The following is a 27,186-nucleotide window of genomic DNA, read 5'->3' on the forward strand; positions in this document are numbered from 1 at the left end:
ACACTAAACCCACTAATTTCAGGATGAGAGGAGGCCGGAGCATGAGAACACACAGTTCTATACCGTGTCCCCAGTCCTCACCTGCAGCTTCTGCCTGTGTGCTTCTCTAGGTTGTAACCCAGTGGAGACCAAGGACTGTGTTTTGTGTCCCTCTTCCCCCTACACTGTCACAGCAGGGGTGGCGGCAACAGCTTGGGCTTGGAGGGGGCAAGTCCTGGACACCTGACATCACTGGACCTGTCCCTTCTCTGGGGATCAGGGGCAACACCTAGGGCTCTTTCTGGATTGGGCTGCCCCCCCAAAAATCTTTCCTCTCTCAGGAGCGCCCTTCTCCCCAGTGGCAAACAGGGAAGTGACGGCTGAGCTCTTCTGTCCCCAGGCTGGTGATAACCTGTCAGGGTGACCCCTTTCCATGCTGCTCCCCACTCATGTCACCTGTCTCAGGTGTTCATCCCCACCTCCCTCAAAGAACGCAGGGAGCCTGGTCTCTCTCTGTTCTCACAGAATACTCGGAACATTCCTCTGGGAGCAGCAGGGTCAGGGGCCAAAACCTAACTGATACTGAACCCTGTCTCTGTTCTGCCCACAGCACAGGCCTGGTCACACAGGAAGTCTTAACAAGGGATGGCTGAACTCATACTCATCACAAGGGGCCCCTTATGGTCAAGTCAGAGGCCAGAATGGAGAGCAGTGGCCCTGACTCCAGCCCAGATGGGAGGGTGCTCTTTGTGGGTTTCTGGTTTCAGTTTGAGTTTAGAAAGCCACTGGACTTGTGGGTGGCTCTCAGCCTATTCTCAGGGTTCCTATGAGCCCTGAACTCACACATTTAACATGACTGCTAACTTCTGACCAGTTCTTCCAGCCCCATGGGTGCTATCCTCTTTGTCGTATCTACTGAATCTCCCTCTCCTCCCCTCAACCCCATCTCTCCTTGACCTGGCCTGGCTTGCTCTTTCATGACAACTCTATGCTGTGGTCGACTGAGGCCACAGGATCCTTTCCCCAATTTGAATATTTTCCCTTCAGATGGAATGCATGAAAAGTTAAAATAAATTTGTGTGATTTATCAGTTACAAATACATCATCTCAACCAGACTTCCAATACTTCATTTCTTCATTTGAGCTGAATCGGACTTTGGCATACTGTCAGGCACAGAAAAGAATGACAGATCATGCCTTCTATTATCCAGAGCTCCATGACAGTACAAGGAAAGGATTAAAAGCAAGACCAAAAGATCAACCTACTGCTGTAAGAGGAGGAAGGGCAGCAGTGTGACATAGAAGAGTTTTGGAGGGGGTGAGGGTAGAGTCAGCCCTGAGGCATAAGGAGCCCAATGGCCTCTGAGAAATGCATGTGTCTCTGAAGCTAAGTCTCCTCTTCCTTAGAATGAGCGTTTGTTCAGGCGGAGGCTGAGGAGCAGTTTGGCTGCACCTATGTTCTGTGGGACAGAATGTCACCAGCCTGAACCCGAGCCTTACATCCTCATGAGACAGGTCAAGGCTTTGCCTCTAAGGGGCGCACTATCCACCCTGCCAGAGCTGGGAGCTCCTCTCCAAAGAGTCGGCGCTGTCCGTGGTTCTGGTGCACACCTGGGCTCAACTTGGCCCAAGACCCCAATTTATAGGCAGAAGGACCTGAGCCTTGGGCTAGCAGGCCACCTAAGTCGGAGGGTCTTTGGGAAGGCTGGTACCCTCTTGGGAAGGAGTCAGAAGAAGGCGTGGGAGTGGGCTGGACTCATCTCCACCCTTTTCCTCTCACCCCTCTGGTGGCCTTATTCTTTCAAATTTGTGGTGCCAGCAACGTGCTCACTGTTTACTGAAGGGGCGTATTCCACTAAGTACAATATTTGCCACTGAACTGTCCATGAAAGAGGAATTTTCCCCAATGAATTGCTACATATTTTAGGGATCTACCAAGCTAGTCAGGTAACCATTAAGAATTAAGATCTCCATGTGACTACAGAGAGGGCAGTTTGGGGGGATGGTTAATCTAGCTAAGCAGAAGCAGGTAGCTGGGCCGGAAGCCGGACATGAGGAAGAACAATCTGCAGATGCTGATAATGACAAGAAGAAATACCGATCAAATGTGTTTACTGCCCACAGGCTGGACACTATGCTAGCTGTCTGCGTGCTTTCTCCCTGGTACTGGCAATATAGGAGTTCACCTTACAAAATATTCTGAATTTGTGGGGAATATTAGGCCACTGGGAACACTATAAATAAATCTGAGCATTTGCCTTGGCTATGCTCTGTGCAAGGTGCTAGACATGCAGAAGTGAACAAAGCAAATTTGAGAGGCCATTCTGTGGAGCCTCACTCTCCTTATCTGTATAATGGGACAGGACACCATTGCCAAGGGGACCTCGGGGCTTTTGTGAGGATGGGAAGGCCCTTTGGGAATCTGGACTGTTCCATTTCTACCAGGATGAACGGCTCTTCAGCATTTATCCAGCTAGCCACACCTCCCCTCACAATTTCAGGACTAGACAGGCTATGCCAGATTTCCTGGCCTTTAATCAGAGAGGTCCTTCCAACTGGTATTCTCTTCTGTTTACCCATAATCCAATGACCTCTCCTTGCTGTTACATGTTGCTGATATGGCCTTCCAGTCATCTATTAGCGGCATTTGAATTTTCCTTTGCCACATGTTGTCAATTTTAGTGTTGTCACATCCTTCAAGATATTTGGCAAGAAGGGTGTTTCCTATTAACTTTCTGTAACTATTCCTTTTAATAATGTTATTCTTCCTTCAAATTTTTTCAGCAAGATATGACCATTGCAACATGAGATATTTCCTAGCTTAAAATATTTTCACATATATTTATAGTTCATATTGTATAAACCTTATGTATTGTTTCTTATGGCTTATGTTATATAAATATGTATTATAAATATTATTAGTATATATTTAGACATAATAATATATTGTAATTTATTATATGGTAATTTATATATAACAATAATATATTATATATAAATATTATTAATATTTAGTATAATATCTTATAAATAGAGTTTATATTATATAAGTATATATTTATAGTTGACATTAGGTGATCATTTCTCAAGTCAAGAAACATGAAGTCTTCCCAGGAACCTCAGAATTTCTTTGTTTCCCATCTATCGAAGCCTCTTGTGGGTTATCACCATATTAACATTTGGGGTCATTTATTTTCCTGCCTTTGCCTTATAAGCATACCACCTGCATATCTATTTTTAAATGAGAGAGTTGTTTTAGAACTTCATATAAATGGAATAATGTATAAATGTGTATATTATATGACCCTAATAGGACTACTCCAGCTTTCTTTTTATTACTGTTGGCCTTGTGTATAATTTTGTCTCCTTTGACTGTTGACATTTGCTATCCTTATACTTTAGACACTTATATTATAAAGAGCATAGACTGGAATGCTAATCCAAGCCAACCTTCGTTACTTAACTGAAGTGTTTATTCAATTGCATTTAACATAAGTATCCATGTTATATTTATGCCATACATGTGCCAACAATTCCGCAAGACTTTATCTCTTTATTGTTGTCTTCTTTTAATTTACTAAGTTTTTCACAGTACAGTTTCACATACTTCTAGTTCATAAGTTACACATTCTGATTCTATTCGTAGAGTCACTAGCACCAAAATTACTGCATGTAGAATTAGCTTCTTCAAGTTTTAGTAAATGAAAACCTGTCTCTCCTCCTAGATGATGTGTAAGTATTAGGAAATACACACCCACTTATTCTACCACAACCACTTTGTGCTTAGCTGTTATTTGTCAGAAATTTAAAAACCATATTTTTATTCTACAGACAACCCCATTTATTTGTTTTAAAAGATCTGTATTGCTTCCTCATTTTTAAAAAGTATTTATTTTATTGACTTGAGAGAGAGAGAGAGAGAGAGACAGGAACATTGAGCTGCTCCTGTATGTGCCCTGACCGGGGATTGAACCAGCAACCTCTGTGCTTCAGGATGGCACTCCAACCAACCAACCAAGCCATTCAGCCAGAGCACTTCCTCATTTTTAATGATCACTACTGAGTATAAATTATAAAGTGATATTCAAAAATACTATTTTCTTTCTTCTGCTTTCCATGGCTGCTACTGATAAATTAACAACATTGTTCCTGTTTTTAAAGCAATCTTTTTTTTTCTTTATTTGCTGTTAAATTTTCTTCCTGTTTCTCATTTTGTTTGACTCAGCCTCACCCTCATTTAAACTCAAAGTGGAAATGGTCTCCTATGAAACTCCCCACCTTGGACGGGGCCAGTCCTAACTTTCATTTCTAGGCCTAAAGGCCACAACCAAAGCTCATATGATGGGCAAATGCCATTGGAAAATTTGCTATGTTTGGCTTAGATATTCTGCCTAATTTTCTGGATTTAAGCTTTCTCCTAAAATTTAGCCAAATAGGTTTCTGTTTCTTTTCAGTTATTTTCTCCTTTTAAAATGAGGATTTTATTTTTCCTATATACTTATTTTCAAAGGATTTTGTTATTTTTAGCAAAAGTTTTAAGAAGAACGATTAAACCTCTTATTACAAAAACAAGAGTCACTATTCATCTTCTTACTGCACTGAAAACGGGCTCTGTGTAGTGGATGTGGGGAACTCATGTGCTCCAGGCTAACGCTGGGAATATCCACTTCATCCCTCGGGAACACTTTCTAAAGTCTAGGGAAGAAATTATCTGCGTTTGGGTGCTGTTGTGTCACTGGGGTACTCACCTGCGCCCATACTACTCGTGGCCTCCTCCACAGACATGTCCCCAAGCAAAGCCAAGGTGGATGGACCAGCCCTGTGGTTCTTACTGGGATTATATCACATGCTTCAGCAACAACCATCAAAGAACTTTGAAAAGAAAAAAAAAAATTAAGCCCTAGACAGTTGGCTCAGTGGTAGAGCCTCAGCCTGGTGTGTGGATGTCCTAGGTTTGATTCTCAGTCAGGGCACACAGGAGAGGCACCCATTTGCTTCTCCACCCTTTCCCCTCTCCTTTCTCTCTATCTCCCTCTTCCCCTCCTGCAGCCAAGGCTCCATTGGAGCAAAATTGGCCCGGGTGCTGAGGATGGCTCCATGGCCTCCGCCTCAGATGTTAGAATGGCTCCAGTTGCAATGGAGCAAAGCCCCAGATGGGTCAAGCATCACCCCCTGGTGGGCATGCCGGGTGGATCATGGTTGGGCGCATGCGGGAGTCTGCCTCTCCACCATCCCCTCCTCACTTCTTACTTCAAAAAATACCCCCCCAAAACAGTTTATTATAGTTGTCCCCCCTTACCCATAAGTTGTGCTTTGCAGGGTTTCAGTTATTGGTGGTCAACCATGGTACAAAAATATACTAAATGGAAAAATCTAGAGATAAACAATTTATGTTTCAAATTTTACAATGTTCTGAATAATATAATGAATCTCCTGCTGTCCTGGTCTGTCCTGCCTGGACTATCCATTTGTCCAGCATCTCCATGCTACATACTTGTTACTACGCACTTGTTAGTCACTGAGTAGTTGTCTAGGTTATCTGATCAACTGCTGCAGGATCCGGGTGCCTGTGTTCAAGTCACCCTCACAGTAGCCTAACATAGGTGACAATGGCTACATCATTCACCTCATCACATAGGCATTGTGTCATCTCACATCAGCACAGGAAGAAGGGTGAGCACAGGACAAGAAGCTAGTCTGAGAGAAGGAGGAACCACATTCACATACCTTCATCACAGTGTATCATTACAATTCTTCCATTTTATTACTGTTGCTAATTTCTTACTGAGCCTAAGACTATGAGCTCTTTTTTCAGTCCACTCTCTCAATCCAAATCTGTCCATGAACTCAGGTGAGAAGGACAGGATGGTGCACGCAGGACAAAAGCACTGTGGCATGGCCTCCAGGAGAGGACTCTCAAGTTACAAAGACATTTTAGGAGCCAGAATGGAAATTTTAAGAAACAAAGGCCAGGAAGAGAGGGCGGGTGAGTAGTAGATCAATGCTTGTTCTCTGGCTTGTTTAAATTTACCATGTAGACTTTAACCAACACAAGAATCAGGAAGGCCTATATGGGGAGCTCTCACACCATATGTAGTGCTGAAAACCCTACAGGAAAACTCTATGGTTATAGCAAAGCTCTATGGTCTCAATGGCCCCTTTCCCTGAACTTCCTCTTCCCCTCTGTAAAAAGGGCTTCCTTCCTGCTTCTTCCTAGCCCCGTCTGTGCATGTTTCTGGCCATAGCTAAACGGACTGCATCTCAACCCTTTCTTTTCTCCTGAATAAATTCTTTTTGAAGATGAAATACCTATTCAATATTTGCGTACAGTAAACGGGCTGTTGGAAAGATCTCTGTGGGGCCCATAATGGGACAGGGAAGGGGCTGGAAGTCAGGAGGTGCTAAAACAATGGACAGGTGAAGTGGGGTGAGATGACCCCAGAAAGATGATAAGATACCATGTCATGAACTTAACACCAGGCCAAGGGGCTTGCGGTTTCCTGGGGAGGATTTAGCAGTTCTGGGATGAAAAATGACACTACGCTGACTACCCTGTTCTCTGTGCCTGGTCACAGTTGGCTTCAGGAAAACCTGCCAGCACAAACTTTCTGTTCAAAAAAAGAGAGACCATCAAGCCCTGAGGACATGCCATGTGACAGGATCCCTGTTGATTGATTTCTGTATGTTAATTTATTTAATGCTCACAAACACCTTTGAGATGGATGTATGATCTCTGCTGTACAGAATGGGAAACTGAGAAACAGAGAAATGAAGTCAATTGTTTGATGCCAATGCCTTAGGAAGCACTGAAGCCTGCATGTAAGCTCAAGTCCTGTCATCCCGTCACCTGTCTTCTCTGCCCTGCCTGGGGATGCTCACACAGAAGTTAATGTTGATATTGTCACAAGGTCTCCTCCTGCTGCATCACAGTATATCACAAGTAACTACTCCTGACTTCTTCCCCCAAAGAGGCTGTGATGCCTGCGGCCAGGACTGAGCTCTGAATGAGTCTTCACTTGCTTGTCTGCTTGATCTCTGAGTACTCAGGGGAGCTGGTGGCCTCCTGGTCCTGAATATCATGTGGCTTCATCCCGTGAAAGCTAAGGTTAGCGTAGTGGAGTTCTTGCTGCTTCTCTGATGGAGAAAAATCCCCAGCAAGTGACACTTGGTCTGGGGGCCTGCCTGGGCCAGGCTTTTGCTTGGAACTCTGAGTGTAGAGAAGGGAAGGTGTCAGAGAAGAATAAGGCAGACATGGTCCCATGGGGAAGTTGGGCTGATGAAACTCTTTCATTTAACCTCATAGTCCACACACATTTCTTATGAACTCATTTAAATTTGTAATATTACACTTGATTAGATCACATCGGGGGCTTACTAATCACATTCATATTCACAAAAACCCAGTATGATATACTCTTATCCCCATTTACAGGTCAGAAAACTGAGGTGAGGAGAGGTGAAGTAACATGCCCAGAATGGGGATGATGTAACAGTTTTGGGGTAATAGTTCTGGCAGCCTGTACCCAGCAAAGAGGTGAGGTTGTCTCAGTGGTCAGCAGGGTGGGCAGGAGGCTGACCGTGGACTCTGGGAAATGAAGGGGAAGTCAGCTCCCAGCTGTCTGTCCAGCTGACCACAGAGGGGCAGGTTTGGGGAGATGCTGAGGAGCTCAGTCTGGACTCATTGAACAAACATGCCCCGCCCCCCACACTGCATGAGAAGACACCCCACCACTCACCCAGGTGACTGTGCCCATGACAGGGTCCTCACCATCCCTGACCTGGGGTCTCCCAGCTGCTTGCTTCCTGCGGGCTCTCACTCTAAGGGAAGAAGTCAGCAGCCAGAGTGGTTCAGGCACAGGTGGGCAGGAGCCCCCTCTCCCTGACAAGACAACTGAGACATCTAGACATTGAGACCAGATTCGGAGACCCCCGACATGCAAGTGAGTATTCAGTCCCCCTGGATGATCAGTCATTTGGCAAAGCCTGAATTTTTATCATTAAAGGACACTTACACACAGAAACTTTTACGTGAGTGATCACAACAGTGGAATTTGTGATAACCAAAAAATAGAAGCAAACCAAATTTCATCAGTGAATGAATAGACAAATAAAATGTCCCCTGTCCATACCATGGAATATTATTTGGAAATAAAAATAAATAAAGTATTGGCACATGAGCCTTGACAATACGATGCTCTGTGAAAGAAGTCAGTCACAAAGGACCATGTACTGAATGAGTCCATTCACATGAACTGTGCAGAATGGGCAGGTCCTGAGACAGGACATCGGTCAGTGGTGAGTGGGGCTGGGGTGGGGATGGAGGTGGGATGACAGTTAAGGGATGTGGCCTTCCTTCCTTCCTTCCTTCCTTCCTTCCTTCCTTCCTTCCTTCCTTCCTTCCTTCCTTCCTCCCTCCCTCCCTCCCTCCCTCCCTCCCTCCCTCCCTCCCTTCCTTCCATCTTTATTTTTTCATTGAGGGCTAACGTAAAAATTTTAAATAGTGGTGATGGATGCACAACTATGTGACTGAACTAAAAGCTATTGCATATTACACTTAAAATATATGGAGATTTTCTCTAAATAAAGCTGTTACTTCGTTCACCTCCCAAAGCAGCCCCTTCTGCATGCACTGAACTTCATTTTTGTAGCAATCAGTGACTTCTTTTCATACGCTCTACAACACAGCTCCCTGTATTCCCCCGGACACAGGCTTACATGCAAAAGAAGAGGAGACACAAACACAGGGACAGCAGGGCCATGACACCAGCACCTCCAAGAGCCGCAGGAACCACTCCCGCCTGGGACACGGACTTCCCTGCAGAGAAGAAGGTCGGGGGTGAGACCATCCACCACATGATTCAGTCTCCTGTCTCCGTACCTCCTTGCAGAACCCGCTGTAGGTTCTGTTCCTGCAGGAGATGGAGGGCCCTGTCCTAGCAATCACCCCCGTCCAGGCCCGGCTCCATCTTCTCTGTGACCCACTCCTCTCTCCCTAAGCCCGTCCCCCATTAGACCCCCTGACCTGGCAGCAGCAGGACAGCGGCGCTCTGGGCCCCGTGGACATTGCTGGCCTCGCAGCTGAGCCTGAGGCCCGCACTGAGCTCCTGGCTGAGGCTCAGGGAGCTGTTGGTCCAGGGTCCAGCTGAGCGGGAGGTGACCCTGCAGGAGGCATTGCTGTGGTTCCCCTCCAGCAGCTCCGCCCCCAGCCGCCAGCGCAGGGAGGGGGCCGGCTGGGCTCGGGAGGAGCAGCTGCAGTGCAGACCCTGGTCCTCCCAGGAGCAGGAGGGGCCCAGCAGCTGCGGGGGGTCTGTGGGGAGGGAGGAGCAGGGTCAGCTGTGCCTCTAACCTCCGCAGGACCCAGGTGATCTAACCCCAGGGGTCACACACTCACAGACTAGAGAGAGGTTGAGAGAGAGAGTCTGGGAGCCCAGCGGGTGCCGAGCCAGGCAGGAGAACTCTCCTTCTTCCACAGTCCCCACACGAGGCAGCTCCAGGGTCGAGGTGCTGGAGATGGGGGTGGTGGTCCGGGCTGGGGACCCCCGGAACCAGCTTAGCTCTGCAGGGGGGTTGCTGTCAGCCACACAGAGCAGCTGCACAGCCTCACCCTCCAGGATGGGCAGGGAGGAGGTTGTTTGCAGAATCCTGAAGGCTTTGGGGATAGAAATGCAGAGAGAGAGAGAGAGAGAGAGAGAGAGAGAGAGAGAGAGAGGTGAAATCAGTGATGGGATTCCACCAGCTTGCACCAGTTTGGCAGAACCGATACCTAACTTTTTGTTGAGTTTGGCAAGCCGGTTGTTAAAATGACACTTGCAATCAAGGTTCTCTCTAAGGTGGGTGCCTGGGCAGCTGCCCAATGTGGAAATCGCAAATTTACATTCCTTACTTTTTTAATGATCATCTGTGCAACAACATATTCTAAGCTGAAGTAGTAATATTCATTCCATCCATAGGTGAAAAAAATTTGTCGGAACTATGCTTGTAATATTTATTTCATAAAACTCATTATACCTTTGATGAAATAGTACATTTTGATTCCCTCTCACTTGTTACTGTAGTAAACAAACATATAATATAAAGAGAAAAAGTTCCCAACAAACAGGCAGTGACAAGCTATCATTTGTTTCAGCTTTCTGTTACACCCAAAATTCTCCTGAGATAATAAGAGTACACTGGTGTTCCCAGCTCAAGAAGCAATGTGGGATCTATTTCAATTTGGATGTTAGAGTACTAGCGGCATGAGAGATACTCCTGATCTCTCCTCATACTTGGCAGAGACAAACCCCACAGCTAGTTCTCTAGAGCCATTCTCTCCCCTGAAGAACAGAGGTGCTCTATGTTTGGTCCCTAGGTCTGTTGAGACTTTGGGAGGAGCACCCCGAGGTCTGAGATGCCACTGTTAGAGACATAAAGTCGTAAAGCCAAAGCCATAAAACCCTCACAAGACACTTTGCCCACCAATGCACCAGCAGCCCTGCCTACATCACTGCGACAGCAACATCTCAGCAGAGGACAACCCAGGATCTTCACAGAGCTAAAATTTGTAATAAAGCAACACCTACAGGAAGAAACCTTTCAAAATAAAAATTTATTTTTCCTTTATTTTTCTCCATTTTCTGTTTTTTCCTTTTATTTCTTCTTATTTTCTTTTTCTTTGCAATTGCATTTTCTTTAATTTTTATATTTCCTATTCTTTTTGTGTGTGTTTTATTTGTTTTTTATTTCTTTGTTTTCAGTTCTTGTTTTCTGTGGTTTTTCTTTTTACTGGTCATAATATTTTTATATTTTTACTGTATTTTTTATTTAATTTTTCACTTTTTAGTTATTTTTAATTAAGGTTCTTAATCATACCACTCTCAAATGCCATCAGGGAAGAAGAAATCAAATATGGTTACACAAGACAGAGACTTAGTTCAGAAAGAAAATGAAAAATTTCCAGAAAAAAAAAGTCTCAATCATATGGAAACCATGGAGTTAAATGATAAGAATTCAAAATTGAACTTGTGAAAATATTCAATGAGATGTGAGAAAACACCGATAAGCAACATAGTGAGCTCAGAAAGGAGATTGAAACTTTAAAAACACAGATGAAGAACTCAATAGATGAATTGAAGACAGAGGTATCAAATTTAGCTAATAAGACAAGCCAGATAGAGGAAAGAATCTGATATAAAAAACAAGTAACTAGAGACGCTACAGAGAGAAGAGGAGAGACTCACAAATTTAATAAATGAGAGAGCTCTACAAGAATGGTCTGACTCCATCAGAAAGAGCAATATAAGAATAATGGGTATATCAGAAAAACAAGAGAGGTAGAAGGGACTGGAGAGCCTATTTAAACAAATAATTGATGAGAATTTCCTGAGCCTGTGGAGTTAGAGCTTCAAACCAAGGAGCAAACAGAATGCCAAGTTACCTCAACCCAAACATACCTATTCCAAGGCACATTGTAATAAAATTGTCAAAATCAATTACAAAGAAAGAATCCTTAAGGCAGCTAGGAAAAGAAGAACATAACATATAAAGGAAAGCCTAATAGGTTATCATCAGACTTCTCAGCAAGAATTCTACAAGCCAGAAGACAGTGGACTCAAACATTCATAGTATAAAAAGAGGAATTACCAGCCAAGAATATTATATCCATCAAAGTTACCCTTCAAATATGAAGGAGAAATAAAAACTTTTGCAGACATACAGAAGCTGAGGTAATTTATCACCAGAAAATCCCCACTGCAGCAAATACTCAAAGTGGTTATTCAACCAGACACAAAGAACAAAACAAATCAAAACTATATGCAGAAGCTCCAACAAGCTCACAATAAAAACAAGGATAATCTGTGACAGCAATAACATAAAAAATAAAAGGATTAAAATCTGAAGTAGCAAGTGGGAGAGTGCAGGAGCACTCATAAGACAAAGGACTCTTATACATATGACACTTTTTCTCTTAATAACCTAATAGTAATCATCCACAAAAAAGGCACTACTGAAACACATAGCTTAAAAAAATAAAATAAAATAAAATAAAACGAGAAAGAAGTATGAAATACCACAAAACAAAAACAACTGACAGAAACACAAAAGAGAAGGACCAAACAAGACACAGAGCTACTAGAAAACAAAACATAAAATGGCTATAAGAAATTCTCAAGTGTCAATAATTACCCTAAGTGTAAATGGACTGAACTCACCAATAAAGAGGCACAGAGTAGCAGCTTAAATCAAAAAGCAAAACCCAATCATATCCTGCCTTCAAGAGACACATCGAAGCTGCAAGGACAAAAGTAGACTCAAGGTGAAAGGTTGGAAAATGATTCTCCAAGCAAATAATATATAAAGAAAAGCAGGAGTAGCCATTCTCATATCTGACAATGCTGACTTCAAGACACAAAGGTAACAAGAGACAAAGATGGACATTTTATAATGATAAAGTGTTCATTGTATCAAGAAGACATAACACTTCTTAATATATATGCACTGAACCAGGGAGCACCAAAATATATAAGACATTTATTAATTGATCTAAAAATAGAAGCAGACAAAAACACAATCATACTTGCAGATTTCAACACACCAGTGACACCTTTAGATAGATCATCAAAACAGAAAAGCAATGAAGAAATATCAGCCTTAAACAACACACTGGACCAAATAGACATAATAGACAGTTACAGGTCATTTCATCTCAAAATATTATATTATACATTCTTCTCTAGTGTGCATGGAACATTTTCAAGGATAGACCATTTGCTGGGCCACAACATTAACATCAACAAATTCAGGAAGATTGAAATTATACCAACCATATTTTCTGACCATAAGGCTTTAAAATTAAATTTCAGCTGCAGAAAAAGAAGTAAAGAAACCCACAGAAAAGTGGAAATTAACCTACTTCTAAAAAATGACTAGGTCAATGAAGAAATAAAAACAGAGATCAAAAGATATATACAGACAAATGAAGATGACTATACAATCTATCAAAATTTATGGGATGTAGCAAAAGCAGGAATAACAAGGAAGTTTTTTATCATTACAGGCTTATATCAAGAAACAAGAGAGATCTTGAGTAAACAATCTAACATCAAATCTGAAGGAACTAGAAAATGAAGAACAAAGACAACCCAAAGCAGAAGAAAGGAAATAGTAAAAATGAGAGCAGAACTAAGTGAAATAGAGAACAGAAAAAGTATAGAAAAAAATTAATACAACAAAGAGCTAGTTCTTTGAAAAGATAAATAAAATTGAAAAACCACTGGCTAGACTCACTAAGGAAAATAGAGAAAGGATTCATATAAACAAAATCCAAAATTAAAGAGGAGAAATTACCACAGACATCATGGATATACAAAGGATTATAGTAGAATACTGTGAAAAATTATATGCCAGCAAATTCAACAACCTAGAGGAAATGGATAGATTCCTAGAACTATACAATCTTCCTAGTCTAAATCAAGAAGTAGAAAACCTAAATAGACATATAAGCAAGGAAGAAATAAAACTAATAATTAAAAACCTCCCCCAAAATAGAAGTCCAGGACCAGGCGGTTACTCTAGTGAATTCTACCAAACATTCAAAGGAGGTTTGGTACCTATTCTTCTCAAAGTCTTCTAAAAAATAGAAAAAGAAGTGATACTCCCTAACACATTATATGAGACCAACATAACCCTGATACCAAAACCTGGCAGGGACAACACAGAAAAAAGAAACCACAGACCAATATCTCTAATAAATACATATGCAAAAATCCTCAAGAAAATACTAGTAAATTGAATACAACACATTTAAAAAATAATGCATCACGATCAAGTGGGAGTCATTCCAGGAGCACAGGAAAGGTTCCACATACAGAAATTGATCAACTTAATACACCACATCAACAAAACAAAGAACAAAAACCATATGATTTTATCAATAGATGTAGAAAATGCATCTGATAAGATACAACATCCCTTTATGTTTAAAACATTCAATAAAGTTGAAATAGAAGGAAAGTCCCTCAACGTAATAAAGGCCACATATGGCAAACTATCAGGTAATATCATACTAAATGGTGAAAAACTGAAGGCTTTTCCTTTCAAATCAGGAACAAGACAAGGATACCCACTCTCTCCACTTTTATTCAACATAGTTCTGGAAGTTTTAGCCAGAGCAATCAGGCAAGAAAAGGAAATAAAAGACATCCATATCAGGAAAGAAGAAGTAAAGGTATCACTTTTTGCAGCTGACATTATCTTTATCTTGTATATAGAAAACCCCAAAGACTTCACTGAAAAACAATTAGAAACAAACCAATACAATAAAGTCACAGAATACAAAATCAGTATACAAAAGTCTATTGCTTTTCCATACACCAACGATGAAACTTCGAAAAGTGAACTAAAAAAAAGTAATAATTTCCTTTACTATTGCAACAACAACAACAAAAATAAAATACCTAGGAATAAACTTAACAAAGTTAAATTTGTCTATTAAAAACTAAAAAACATTATAGAAAGAAATGAAAAAAGACACAATGAAATGGAAAAATATTCCATGTTCATGGATTGGAAGAATCAACAGAGTTAAAATGACCATGTTAACCAAAGCAATATACAAATTTAATGCAATCACCATAAAAATCCCAATGTCATTTTTTAAAGAAATAGAACAAAAAATTACCAGGTTTGTATGGAACCATAAAAAACCCCAAATAGCTAAAGCAATTTTGAGGGAAAAGAATGAAGCCATAGGTATCCACTTCCTCAGTCATCCCCAACCCCCGGGCTGCAGACCGGTACGGGTCCATGGGCCATTTGGTACCGGTCTGCAGAGAAAGAATAAATAACTTACATTATTTCCGTTTTATTTATATTTAAGTCTGAATGATGTTTTATTTTTTAAAAATTACCAGATTCCCTCTGTTACATCCAAGACTCACTCTTGATGCTTGTCTCAGTCACATGATACATTTATTCGTCCCACCCTAAAGGCCGGTCCGTGAAAATATTTTCTGACATTAAACCGGTCCGTGACCCAGAAAAGGTTGGGGACCACTGTACTACCTGACTTCAAATTATATTACAGAGCCACAATAATCAAAACAGCATAATATTGACAGAAAAACAGACATACAGACCAATGGAACAGAATAGAGAGACCAGATATAGAACTACACATATAAGGACAAATAATGTTCGACAATGGAGCAAAAAACACACAATGGAGAAAAGAAATCCTCAATAAATAGTGCTGGGAAAATTGGAAAGCCACATGCAGAAGAATGAAACTTAACTACAGTTTGTCCCACTGCACAAAAATTAATTCAAAATGGATCAAAGACCTAAACATAAGATCTAAAACAATAAATTACATAGAAGAAAACAAGTGCTAAACTCATGGACCTTGACTGTAAATAACAGTTTATAAATTTGACCCCAAAGGCAAGGGAAATAGAGGCAAAAATAAATGAATGAGACTTTATCAAACTAAAAAACTTTTGCACAGCAAAAAAAAAAAACAACTGACAACAAAACAAATAGGCATCCAACTAAATGGAAGGTATTTGTAAACAACAGCTCCAATAAAGGGTTAATATTCAAGCTATATAAAGAACTCACAAAGCTCAGCAACAAAAAAGCAAACAATCCAATGAAAAAATGGAGAGAGGACCCGAACAGGCACTGCTCCCGGAAGGACATACAAATGGCCAACAGGTATATGAAAAAATACTCATCTTCACTAGCTATTCAAGAAATGCAAATCAAAACTACAATGAGATACCACCTCACACCTGTTAGATTAGCTATTAACAACAAGACAGGTAATAACAAGTGTTAGAGAGGCTGTGAAGAAAAAGAAACCCTCATTCACTGCTAGTGGGAATGCAAATTAGTACAACCATTATGGAAGAAAGTATGGTGGCTCCTCAAAAAAACTAAGAATAGAACTGTCATATGACTCAGCAATCCCTCTACTGTAGCTATACCAAAACCTGGAAAACGTTGAAACATAAAGACACGTTAAAACAATCAAAGTGTCCCTCAATAGAAGATTGGGTAAAGAAGATGTGGTAACATATATGCAATGGAATACTACTCAACCATAAGAAATTATGATATAGTGACATTTAAGACAACATGAATGGAACTTGAGAACATTATATTGAGTGAAATAAGTAAATCAGAGAAAGCTAAGAACTTTATGATTTCACACATAGGTGGATATTAAACTGAGACTCATGGACAGAGATAAAAGTGAAGTAGTTACAGGGGGGTGTGGGAACATGGGGGAGGGGTGGGGACACATATAAAGAGTGACAAATATAAGGTCACAGAAAATGATTTGACTTTGGGTGTTGGACACACAACATAATCAACAGTTCATATGCCGTAGCCATGTTTACCTGAAACCTATGTACTCTTATTGATCAATGTTACCGTTTAATTTAATTTTCGAAATAAAATTTTTAAAAAATTACAAAAAAAAGAAGGAATATGAAAATGTCTTAAATAACAGGTTTATTGTTTTTGTCAGGTATCATTTAATATTTTTACTTAACATTTTAAAACTCTTAGAACATAACAATCTAGTTTTTGTGTGCCTCTTTTTTAAATTTAACTATTAAATGCATAAAAAACTACCTTTTGGTATATTTCTCTCTTTTTTTTTTTTTTTTTTTACTTCAAACAGTCCCTAGGGCAGAGAACTGGTTGTTCAATTATTTGAATCCCTGCACTGTCTGGAACACAGGTGCTGGTGACCACCCTCAAGAGGTGAGGGAGGATAATGAAATTTATTCTTGTCCTTCTCATCTGATCCCATTCAAACTTGGATTCCTCTGCCACCCCCATTCCACAGCAGCCCCAAGGGAAGATCCCAACCCAAGAAAGGCAAGGTCCTTCCTACCTGTGACATTTCTGAAGGAGATGCCTATGGTGAGGTTCCGGGGGGCATCTGGGACAGAAAGACATGGCCCGACTTTAGAGGGGAGGAGTGGATGAAAGTCACCCTGAACCCAAGGAAGGCGGTGGGAACCAGAAAGGTGGGCTTGCTGTTCGTTTGGCCCCTCTCCTACTTGCACTCAGATCCATGCACAAGTGTTTGCAGGTTAGTTTAGCATCGTCTACACATACACACACGCATGCACACACCACTCCCACTACCAGCAGGGCCCAGCCTTCCCTGCAGCACTCACAGAGGACATTGAGCCGGACGGTTCTCTCCATAACCACTGAATATTTGTCATGTTTCACCTGACAGGTGAGGTTGGTGCCATGGTCCCTGGGCCTCGGGGTGAAGGTGAGCACCGAGTAGGGGAGCATTTGGGGTGTCGTAGAGTCAACAGCAGCCCCCACCCAGGAGAAGAGGCGATGTCCTCCCCTTTCACAGCACCCCGGCAGGCTGCAGGCCAGGTGTGCTGGGCGGCCAGACTCCAGAGGCTCCGGAAGGTGAATGTCAGGTTTCTCTGTCCTGTCTGAGGAGGGGAGGGGTAGATGCCTAGACTCCAGGGAGTGGGGACCCAGAGTGTGACCCTGAAGGGGACCAGTGCCTCGGGGCCCCTGTTACCTCAGGTGCTGTGTCTGTTCTGACCACCTTACTACGAGGCCTGGGTCAGGGAGTGTCCCTGTGTCCTGTTCCTGTTCTAAGACGCTGCCCCTCCCCCGTCTCTGTGTCCTCTCCTAGGCCCCTGCCATACCTGTCACCTGCAGAGTCAGCTGCTTTAGGTAATGATGTTGTTCATTATATCCTCTCTCCACTCGGAAGGAGTAGGTTCCTCTGTCACTGGTCCTGGCGTCCCTGAGACTCAGGGAACAGTCACCGTTGCTGGGGTCCGCGAGGAGGAATCGGCCCTGGGCCTCTCTCTTCACTGTTTCACGTGGGTTGTTTGTGGCCACCAGATAGCTTCTTCTATCGTCTGCACGCTGGTACCAGTAGGTGTAGAGTTTGTCAGAGTATGATCCCAAACCCCACGGGTGAAAGAAGGAGCAGGGCACGTGGACAAACAGACCCTCCTGCACCGTCACCGATTCCTGCACTCGGAGCTCATAGCCTCGCTGCTGCTGTAAGGACCCTGGGGGGGACACAGAGGCTCAGTTGCAGCCCCTGCCTGTCCCTATCTGCTCATCCCCCCTCCCTGGGCCCACTCACCCCCCCACAGCAGGGGCAGCAGCAGCAGGGGCACCATGTCTGCATCTGACAGGACAGAGCGGGTCCAGTCTCTGTGTCAGGGAGTGAAATGCCCAGCTGTGGGCTGGGGCTGAGGGTGTCCCAAGAGGAAACTGTGGGTGACAGAGCTGTGGCCAGGCCTGGAAGGGGAACTTGAGTTGCACTGGTCGTGGGGGTGGGGTGGGGGCTGAGAAACCGACCTGTGTCATCTCCCTGCCACTCAACCCCGCAGATGGATATACAAGGCCCAGAGGTGAGAGGCTTGTTCCAGGTGTGAATTTGAAAGTGCTCACCTTACAGTTTAAGTCGAGAGGGAGGTTACCAAGGTTGTCATTGTGGTCAGAACTTGTCCTGGTGACATGGGGTGACCCAACCTTCAGCTGAAACTACTGCATGATCTAAAAAAGGATAACTTTAAATTTCCTTTGCCCACTCAAGTGCTGTCAGAGAGAAAAACATTCAGACTCAGCTCCAGCCGAGGGTGGAACACAGGGGAAATTTCAGCATTAAAGTCCCTTTACTCTGAGGGCTTTTGAGGACATGGGATGCACGAGTGTTGGTCTTCAAGTGTCTGAGGGTCATTGGGAAGCAACGAGGGCCCGTGGGTCCCCTCTAAATGGGATGTGTGAATGGAGATCTTGCCACATCCGTCGGGGACCCCAAGGGCTGGACCTCACTCAGCACAGCTGCTGATCTGCCACCTTCAAGCTCAGGAAGCTCCTCCTTCAGGGCTCGGTCCCATCTCAAAGCCCCAGCAGAGGCTTGAGAGATATGTAGAAGTAACGTGCACTCCTACTGCTCTTTTAGGAAAGAAAGTAAGTGATCAACCTTTTCCCAGCATGAACAGTGGTGGTACAAGAGCTAGAGCGTCGGCCGAGGATGCTGAGGTTACAGGTTCAAAATCCCGAGGTTGCCGGCTTGAGCGCTGGCACAACACCTGCAGTGCAGGGTCTCTGACCTGAGCCCAAGGCCACTGGCTCAGCTGGCGCCTCTCCCCCCACCTCATCAAGGCACGACTGAGAAGTAAGTAATGAACAACCAAAGTGACATAACTACAAGTTAATGCTTCTCATCTCTCTCCCTTCCTGTCTCTCTCACTCTATTAAAAAAAAAAAAAAACCAACACAATAAACAATTTCCAAGTATGACAAAGACATGCAACAATGCGGACATTCCAGTAATAAGTCGTGGGATTGAAAGAACGTTTCTGAAACTATACAGAAGACAATGAGATGTCAATAGTCATGCCGGAGGAAATACTGATTTCTCTTTCTATTCCCTATATAATATAACAACCTATCATATTTATTAATATAATATTAGCATTGATTCCTATAGGACAGATTTAATCCTATAAAGAGGCAATCAGAGAGTAGCAGTCAAAAACTGTTAGAAACAGGTGTTAGGCGGGTATGCCAGACAGAGGTGCCGCACTGCTAATAAAAACAGCCTGTATTTTTTCTGAATTGTCTTATGTTTTGATTTTCAGCATTTTAGCTTTTCTGACATGATGTGATGTGTTCTTTTCATTTCAGAAAAAAAAAATATATGTGCTATATATTTTATTTTTTTGAAGCAGCAATCTCAACATTTATATAAACCTCTGGTTTCACAAAACCGGGTCAGTCTGCGCTGCTGGGAGCAGGTGAGTAAGATGTACCCAGCTCTACCCCGCACCCACACCACACTCCTCAGATATTGCAAAGAAGACTGTTTTGTGCAAGCGAAGGAATAAAGAGAGCAGATTCCCTTGGTTGTGTCCCCACAATCACATCGCAGTCAGCAGTGAGGAACAGCTGGGGTGCACAGAGGAGAGGAAGTTGCCACGACAAGTCACAGGTACAGACAGAGGGCGGGGATGGAGATTCCCCACAACCTGTACCAGGAAGACGGGGCTCAGGGGCAGAGGAGAGGCCAGGGTGACCCCCTCAGAGCACAGGGCCCGTCCTCATGCACCCACACTACTGAGCTTGGGGAAGACGCTGCCATTTTCACACTCGAGAAGGGCCACAACTTTGAAGTTGTTTGTCAGTACACTTCCCCCATCTACTCTTTATTGCGATCCTACTGCACACCGTTACCTCAGCTGCCGGGCCCTCATAGCAATGTCATTTGGAGGTTACTGAAAAGACTGACGCACTGATGTACCAAGGAAAAACATAGCAGCCTGAAGGATGTCTTTTTTTTTTTTTACTTAAATTTTATTTTTTCATTGTACTTCACATTCAATAGTATGTTGTATTAGTTCCATGTGTACAACATGAAGGTTACACAGACATATACCTTACAAAGTGATCACCTGGTTATTTCCTGTGCCCACTTGGCACCATACAATTGTTATAGTATTATTGTCTATATTCCCTGAGCTGCACTTTACATCCCTGTGACTATTCTGAAGGGTGTCTGTCTAACTCAACTTCCCAGCAAGGGTCTGGCTCATTGAAATCCTGAATGAAGAACCAAGGCCGAGACCGCCCTCTGAAGGACATAGTGTCATCAGCATTTTATGTTCCGGGATTCATCTCTCAGGGGACCCTCTCTCCATGGAAAACAAATACCAACTGGTTCCCCACCCTGACCTCTGAGAGAGGTGAGTCCTCAGGAAACTGGAGGATTTGCTCCTTCCTTCAAGAGCTACAATAGACCTGGATTCTGTTTTGCATGTAGAGTCAGTGCTGCCCCCTAGAGGAGAGGCATGAGCACACTGCTCGCATTCAGTACAGGATTGGCCCAGAGCCAGGAGCTTGACCACAGACAGTCTCAGAATCCCATGCTTTTGCTCAACAAACTGAGCACAGACACTAAAGACAATTTTTCCGTTCTATTACTTAATACAATTTTTATTTATAATTCAATGTTGGGATGTTTCATATTAATCATTATGAGGTAGGCATCTTTGAACCAGGACAGAGGAGCTGTGCTCCTACCCCTACTGTGTGATGTCTGCACTGACAGGGCAGTTTGGGGGACCAGAAACTCAGGTGTCAGCCAGGTAACTTCTGGGCAATGGGAGAATGAGGCCCCAAGTTCAGTCCCTTCAGGGAGTGAACAGGAGAAGGAGCAGGTGGGGAGTGGGCAGGACCAGCACAGAGAGAGAGAGAGAGGGCAAGTCCAGTGGGAGAGGCACAGGCAGAAACAAGGGGCCGTTGGTGGGTGGTTATTACTTATTTCCTGTTTTCTGTATCTTATGAGGCTTTCACACCATAATCAGCTTTGAGGCCAAGGAAAGACAGCTCCACTCAGGGCAAACCAGTTCCCAAAGACAGCCAAGACCACTGCCAGCAACAGCCTTTCAGACCAACCCACCCTGAGCCCATGGTCCTCAGCCACCCCGCCTGCCCTAAATCTCCCAGGACCTGGGACCAGACACACAGAGACCTCCCCACAGGCCCGAACCCCAGATTTATTCATCCCAGATGATCCTCAATGCTCACGCTGCCTCCCCTTGTATTTCCCATGGAAACCCCAGTAAAGGCTCTGGCTGGGCTCCCCATACCTGTCTGATTTCTGAGGTGCTTCCCGGGGCCCTGCCTAGTGCGGTGGGGCCTCCTCTCAGGAAATAAAAGTAATAAAAGTCTCCTGTCAATGATATTGACTCTCCTTGTTGTCACTCAGTCAATAGCACAAATTAAAATCCTAGGGTTACAATAGAGGCAGATGACTCCAGAGTTTCCAAGGATAAGGTGACATTGATGTCCCACAACTGTCCCTCTAAATGCCATGTCCACACCTTAGTCCAGTCTTGACAAGGAGGGAAATTAGTCAGGATGTCGTCCTTTTTCTCTGGTGGCCTCCACACCTGCAGACAATACAGATCTCAGCTCACAGACCAGCCACTTTAGCACTAACCCCAGGCAGGGCAGGACAGCCCAGCCCACCTGGAACTCAGGGTCAGTCACTGAACTTCCCTATGGAGACCTGCTCACCTGGTGTAGTAGAGCCAGGTGAGGCCATAGGTGAGGAGGAAGCCAGTCCCCATGAGGGCCCCTCTGATCAGGGTGAGGACCAGGGGCCAGGAGCCCCGCTGCTCCTCAGTCACACAGCTGCGGGGAGGGGGGCTTCCTGGGGAAGAGCAGAGGGGGTGACGTTGTGTCTCCAGGTCTCAGAGCCCTCCCACAGCCCCAACACCTGACCAGGCAGCCTGTCCCCAGCACCCTTCCTGCAACTCACTCTGCACAGAGAGGCTGAAGGAAACATGCTGGGAGCCCAGCGGGTTCTGAGCCAGGCAGGAGAACTCCCCTTCTTCTGCAGTCCCCACATGGGGCAGCTCCAGGGTCGCGGTGCTGGAAATGTGGGTGGATTTCAGGGCTGGGGACCCCCGGAACCAGCTCAGCTCTGCAGGGGGGTTGCTGTCAGCCTCACAGAGCAGCCGCACAGCCTCACCCTCCAGGATGGGCAGGGAGGAGGTTGTTTGCAGAATCTTGAGGGCTTTGGGGAGAGAAGTGCAGGGGGGTGGGCGGGATGCAGAACACAGGTGCAGGCACCCAGCCTCAAAAAGTGAGGAAACATAAGATAGTTATTCTTGTCCTTGTCATTTGATCCCATTCAAAGTTGGATTCCTCTGCCACCCCCATTCCACAGCAGCCCCAAGGGAAGATGCCAGCCCCAGAAAGGCAAGGTCCCTCCTACCTGTGACATTTCTGAAGGAGATGCCTATGGTGAGGTTTTGGGGGGCATCTGGGACAGAAAGACATTGCCCCACTTTAGAGGGGAGGAGTGGATGAAAGTCACCCTGAACCCAAGGAGGCCGGTGGGAACCAGAAAGGTGGGCTTGCTGTTCGTTTGGCCCCTCTCCTACTTGCACTCAGATCCATGCACAAGTGTTTGCAGGTTAGTTTAGCATCATCTACACACACACACACGCATGCACACACACATACACACACACATGCACACGCGCACACACCAGTCCCACTACCAGCAGGGCCCAGCCTTCCCTGCAGCACTCACAGAGGACATTGAGCCGGACGGTTCTCTCCATAGCCACTGAATATTTGTCATGTTTCACCTGACAGGTGAGGTTGGTGCCGTGGTCCCTGGGCCTCGGGGTGAAGGTGAGCACCGAGTAGGGGAGCATTTGGGGTGTCGTAGAGTCAACAGCAGCCCCCACCCAGGAGAAGAGGCGATGTCCTCCCCTTTCACAGCACCCCGGCAGGCTGCAGGCCAGGTGTGCTGGGCGGCCAGACTCCAGAGGCTCCGGAAGGTGAATGTCAGGTTTCTCTGTCCTGTCTGAGGAGGGGAGGGGTAGATGCCTAGACTCCAGGGAGTGGGGACCCAGAGTGTGACCCTGAAGGGGACCAGTGCCTCGGGGCCCCTGTTACCTCAGGTGCTGTGTCTGTTCTGACCACCTTACTACGAGGCCTGGGTCAGGGAGTGTCCCTGTGTCCTGTTCCTGTTCTAAGACGCTGCCCCTCCCCCGTCTCTGTGTCCTCTCCTAGGCCCCTGCCATACCTGTCACCTGCAGAGTCAGCTGCTTTAGGTAATGATGTTGTTCATTATATCCTCTCTCCACTCGGAAGGAGTAGGTTCCTCTGTCACTGGTCCTGGCGTCCCTGAGACTCAGGGAACAGTCACCGTTGCTGGGGTCCGCGAGGAGGAATCGGCCCTGGGCCTCTCTCTTCACTGTTTCACGTGGGTTGTTTGTGGCCACCAGATAGCTTCTTCTATCGTCTGCACGCTGGTACCAGTAGGTGTAGAGTTTGTCAGAGTATGATCCCAAACCCCACGGGTGAAAGAAGGAGCAGGGCACGTGGACAAACAGACCCTCCTGCACCGTCACCGATTCCTGCACTCGGAGCTCATAGCCTCGCTGCTGCTGTAAGGACCCTGGGGGGGACACAGAGGCTCAGTTGCAGCCCCTGCCTGTCCCTATCTGCTCATCCCCCCTCCCTGGGCCCACTCACCCCCCCACAGCAGGGGCAGCAGCAGCAGGGGCACCATGTCTGCATCTGACAGGACAGAGCGGGTCCAGTCTCTGTGTCAGGGAGTGAAATGCCCAGCTGTGGGCTGGGGCTGAGGGTGCCCCAAGAGGAAACTGTGGGTGAGAGAGCTGTGGCCAGACCTGGAAGGGGAACTTGAGTTGCACTGGTCATGGGGGTGGGGTGGGGGCTGAGAAATCGACCTGTGTCATCTCCCTGCCACTCAACCCTGCAGATGGATATACAAGGCCCCAGAGGTGAGAGGCTTGTTCAGGTGTGAATTTGAAAGTGCTCACCTTACAGTTTATGTCGAGAGGGGGGTTGCCAAGGTCGTCATTGTGGTCAGAACTTGTCCTGGTGACATGGGGTGACCCAACCTGCTGAAACTACCGCATGATCTAAAAAAGGGTAACTTTAAATTTCCTTTGCCCACTCAAGTGCTGTCAGAGAGAAAAAACATTCAGACTCAACTCCAACGGAGGGTGGAACGCAGGGGAAATTTCAGCATTAAAGTCCCTTTACTCTGATTGCTTTTGAGGACATGAGATGCACAAGTGTTGGTCTTCAAGTGTCTGAGGGTCATTGGGAAGCAACGAGGGCCTGTGGGTCCCCTCTAAATGGGATGTGTGAGTGGAGATCTCACCACATCCGTCGGGGACCCCAAGGGCTGGACCTCAGCACAGCGGGAGATCTGCCACCTTCAAGCTCAGGAAGCTCCTCCTTCAGGGCTCGGTCCCATCTCAAAGCCCCAGCAGAGGCTTGAGAGATATGTAGAAGTAACATGCACTCCTATTGCTCTTTTAGGAAAGAAAATAAGTGATCAACCTTTTCCCAGCGTGACCAGTGGTGGTACAAGAGCTAGAGCGTCGGCCGAGGATGCTGAGGTTACAGGTTCAAAATCCCGAGGTTGCCGGCTTGAGCGCTGGCACAACAGCTGCAGTGCAGGGTCTCTGACCGGAGCCCAAGGCCACTGGCTCGGCTGGCGCCTCTCCCCGCACCTCATCAAGGCACGTCTGAGAAGTAAGTAATGAACAACTAAAGTGACATAACTACAAGTTAATGCTTCTCATCTCTCTCTCTTCCTGTCTTTCTCATTCTATCAAGAAAAACCCAAACAATTTCCAAGTATGACAAAGACATGCAACAATGCGGACATTCCAGTAACAAGTCGTGAGATTGAAAGAACGTTTCTGAAACTATACAGAAGACAATGAGATGTCAATAGTCATGCCGGAGGAAATACTGATTTCTCTTTCTATTCTCTATATAATATAACTATAATATAACAACTAATCATGTTTATTAATATAATATTAGCATTGATTCCTATAGGACAGATTTAATCCTATAAAGAGGCAATCAGAGAGTAGCAGTCAAAAACTGTTAGAAACAGGTGTTAGGCAGGTATGCCAGACAGAGGTGCCGCACTGCTAATAAAAACAGCCTGTATTTTTTCTGAATTTTCTTGTTTTGATTTTCAGCATTTTAGTTTTTCTGACATAATGTGATGTGTTCTTTTCATTTCAGAAAGAAAAATATATGTGCTATATATTTTATTTTTTTGAAGCAGCAATCTCAACATTTATATAAACCTCTGGCTTCACAAAACCGGGTCAGTCTGCGCTGCTGGGAGCAGGTGAGTAAGATGTACCCAGCTCTACCCCGCACCCACCCCACACTCCTCAGGTATTGCAAAGAAGACTGTTTTGTGCAAGCGAAGGAATGAAGAGAGCAGATTCCCTTGGTTGTGTCCCCACAATTCACATCGCAGTCAGCAGTGAAGAACAGCTGGGGTGCACAGAGGAGAGGAAGTTGCCACTACAATTCACAGGTACAGACAGAGGGCAGAGAAGGAGATTCCCCACAACCTGTACCAGGAAGACGGGGCTCAGGGGCAGAGGAGAGGCCAGGGTGACCCCCTCAGAGCACAGGGCCCGTCCTCATGCACCCACACTACTGAGCTGGGGGAAAACGCTGCCATTTTCACACTCGAGAAGGGCCACAACTTTGAAGTTGTTTGTCAGTACATTTCCCTATCTTCTCTTTTTTGCGATCCTACTGCACACCGTTACCTCAGCTGCTGGGCCCTCATAGCAATGTCATTTGGGGGTTACTGAAAAGACTGACGCACTGATGTACCAAGGAAAAACATAGCAGCCTGAAGGATGTCTTTTTTTTTTTTTACTTAAATTTTATTTTTTCATTGTACTTCAGTTTCATGTGTACAACATGAAGATTACACAGTCATATACCTTACAAAGTGATCACCTGGTTATTTCCTGTGCCCACTTGGCACCATACAATTGTTATAGTATTATTGTCTATATTCCCTGAGCTGCACTTTACATCCCTGTGACTATTCTGAAGGGTGTCTGTCTAACTCAACCTCTCAGCAAGGGTCTGGCTCATTCAAATCCTGGATGAAGAACCAAGGCCGAGACCGCCCTCTGAAGGACATGGTGTCATCAGCATTTTATGTTCCGGGGTTCATCTCTCAGGGGACCCTCTCTCCATGGAAAACAAATACCAACTGGTTCCTCACCCTGACCTCTGAGAGAGGTGAGTCCTCAGGAAACTGGAGGATTTGCTCCTTCCTTCAAGAGCTACAATAGACCTGGATTCTGTTTGTATGTAGAGTCACTGCTGCCCCCTAGAGGAGAAGCATGAACCTGCTGCTCGCATTCAGTACAGGTTTGGCCCAGAGCCAGGAGCTTGACCACAGACAGTCTCAGAATCCCATGCTTTTGCTCAACAAACTGAGCACAGACACTAAAGAGTAAAATCAATTTTTCCGTTCTATTACTTAATACAATTTTTATTTATAATTCAATGTTGGGATGCTTTATATTAATCATTATGAGGTAGGCATCTTTGAACCGGGACAGAAGAGCTGTGCTCCTAACTCTACTATGTGATATCTACACTGACAGGGCAGTTTGGGGGACCAGAAACTCAGGTGTCCACCAGGTAACTTCTGGGCAAAGGGAGAATAAGGCCCCAAGTTCCGTCCCTTCAGGGAGTGAACAGGAGAAGGAGCAGGTGGGGGGTGGGCGGGACCAGCACAGAGAGAGAGAGAGAGGGCAAGTCCAGTGGGAGAGGCACAGGCAGAAACAAGGGGCAGTCAGTGAGTGGTTATTACTTATTTCC

The 27,186-nt window shown here is 45.0% G+C and overlaps 2 protein-coding genes across 9 annotated transcripts; both read right to left on the minus strand.

Annotated features, from left to right (window-relative positions):
• Positions 1-6,650: 6,650 nt before the first annotated feature.
• LOC136332090 (sialic acid-binding Ig-like lectin 5) lies at positions 6,651-18,217 on the minus strand. Of its 5 annotated transcripts, XM_066271355.1 has the most exons (9): positions 18,104-18,217; positions 17,652-18,026; positions 17,151-17,429; positions 16,862-16,909; positions 9,371-9,628; positions 9,002-9,286; positions 8,695-8,794; positions 7,716-7,797; positions 6,651-7,186 (listed from the first exon to the last, which is right to left on the minus strand). In XM_066271355.1, exons 1-9 carry the CDS (start codon positions 18,138-18,140, stop codon positions 6,992-6,994), a joined length of 1,659 nt encoding a protein of 552 aa, XP_066127452.1. In that variant the 5' UTR covers positions 18,141-18,217; the 3' UTR covers positions 6,651-6,991. The 5 variants fall into 5 exon arrangements, with proteins under 5 accessions (XP_066127452.1, XP_066127453.1, XP_066127455.1 ...); XM_066271356.1 differs by lacking the exon at positions 16,862-16,909; XM_066271358.1 differs by lacking the exon at positions 9,002-9,286.
• A 2,124-nt stretch (positions 18,218-20,341) lies between these two features.
• On the minus strand, positions 20,342-24,138 carry LOC136332096 (sialic acid-binding Ig-like lectin 14). 4 transcript variants are annotated; one of them, XM_066271370.1, is made up of 7 exons: positions 24,025-24,138; positions 23,573-23,947; positions 23,072-23,350; positions 22,751-22,798; positions 22,292-22,549; positions 22,048-22,183; positions 20,342-21,920 (listed from the first exon to the last, which is right to left on the minus strand). In XM_066271370.1, the coding sequence occupies exons 1-7, from the start codon at positions 24,059-24,061 to the stop codon at positions 21,884-21,886; spliced, it is 1,170 nt and encodes a 389-aa protein (XP_066127467.1). In that variant the 5' UTR covers positions 24,062-24,138; the 3' UTR covers positions 20,342-21,883. The 4 variants fall into 4 exon arrangements, with proteins under 4 accessions (XP_066127467.1, XP_066127468.1, XP_066127469.1 ...); XM_066271371.1 differs by lacking the exon at positions 22,751-22,798; XM_066271372.1 differs by lacking the exon at positions 22,048-22,183.
• Between the last annotated feature and the right edge of the window lie 3,048 nt (positions 24,139-27,186).

Source organism: Saccopteryx bilineata, chromosome 3 (genome assembly GCF_036850765.1).
Source record: "Saccopteryx bilineata isolate mSacBil1 chromosome 3, mSacBil1_pri_phased_curated, whole genome shotgun sequence".
In the NCBI taxonomy this organism is placed as follows: domain Eukaryota; kingdom Metazoa; phylum Chordata; class Mammalia; order Chiroptera; family Emballonuridae; genus Saccopteryx; species Saccopteryx bilineata.

Coding starts and splice junctions, on each gene's coding strand:
- LOC136332090 (XM_066271355.1), bottom strand. CDS start 18,140: ATGGTGCCCCTGCTGCTGCTGCCCCTGCTGTGGGGGG. Junction 18,027..18,103: donor GCTGCCCCTGCTGTGGGGGG/GTGAGTGGGCCC, acceptor TGTCCCCCCCAG/GGTCCTTACAGCAGCAGCGA. Junction 7,798..8,694: donor TGTCTCCTCTTCTTTTGCAT/GTAAGCCTGTGT, acceptor TTCTTCCCTTAG/AGTGAGAGCCCGCAGGAAGC.
- LOC136332096 (XM_066271370.1), bottom strand. CDS start 24,061: ATGGTGCCCCTGCTGCTGCTGCCCCTGCTGTGGGGGG. Junction 22,799..23,071: donor CGTCCGGCTCAATGTCCTCT/GTGAGTGCTGCA, acceptor TTTCTGTCCCAG/ATGCCCCCCAAAACCTCACC. Junction 22,550..22,750: donor CTCCTTCAGAAATGTCACAG/GTAGGAGGGACC, acceptor CTCTCCCCAAAG/CCCTCAAGATTCTGCAAACA.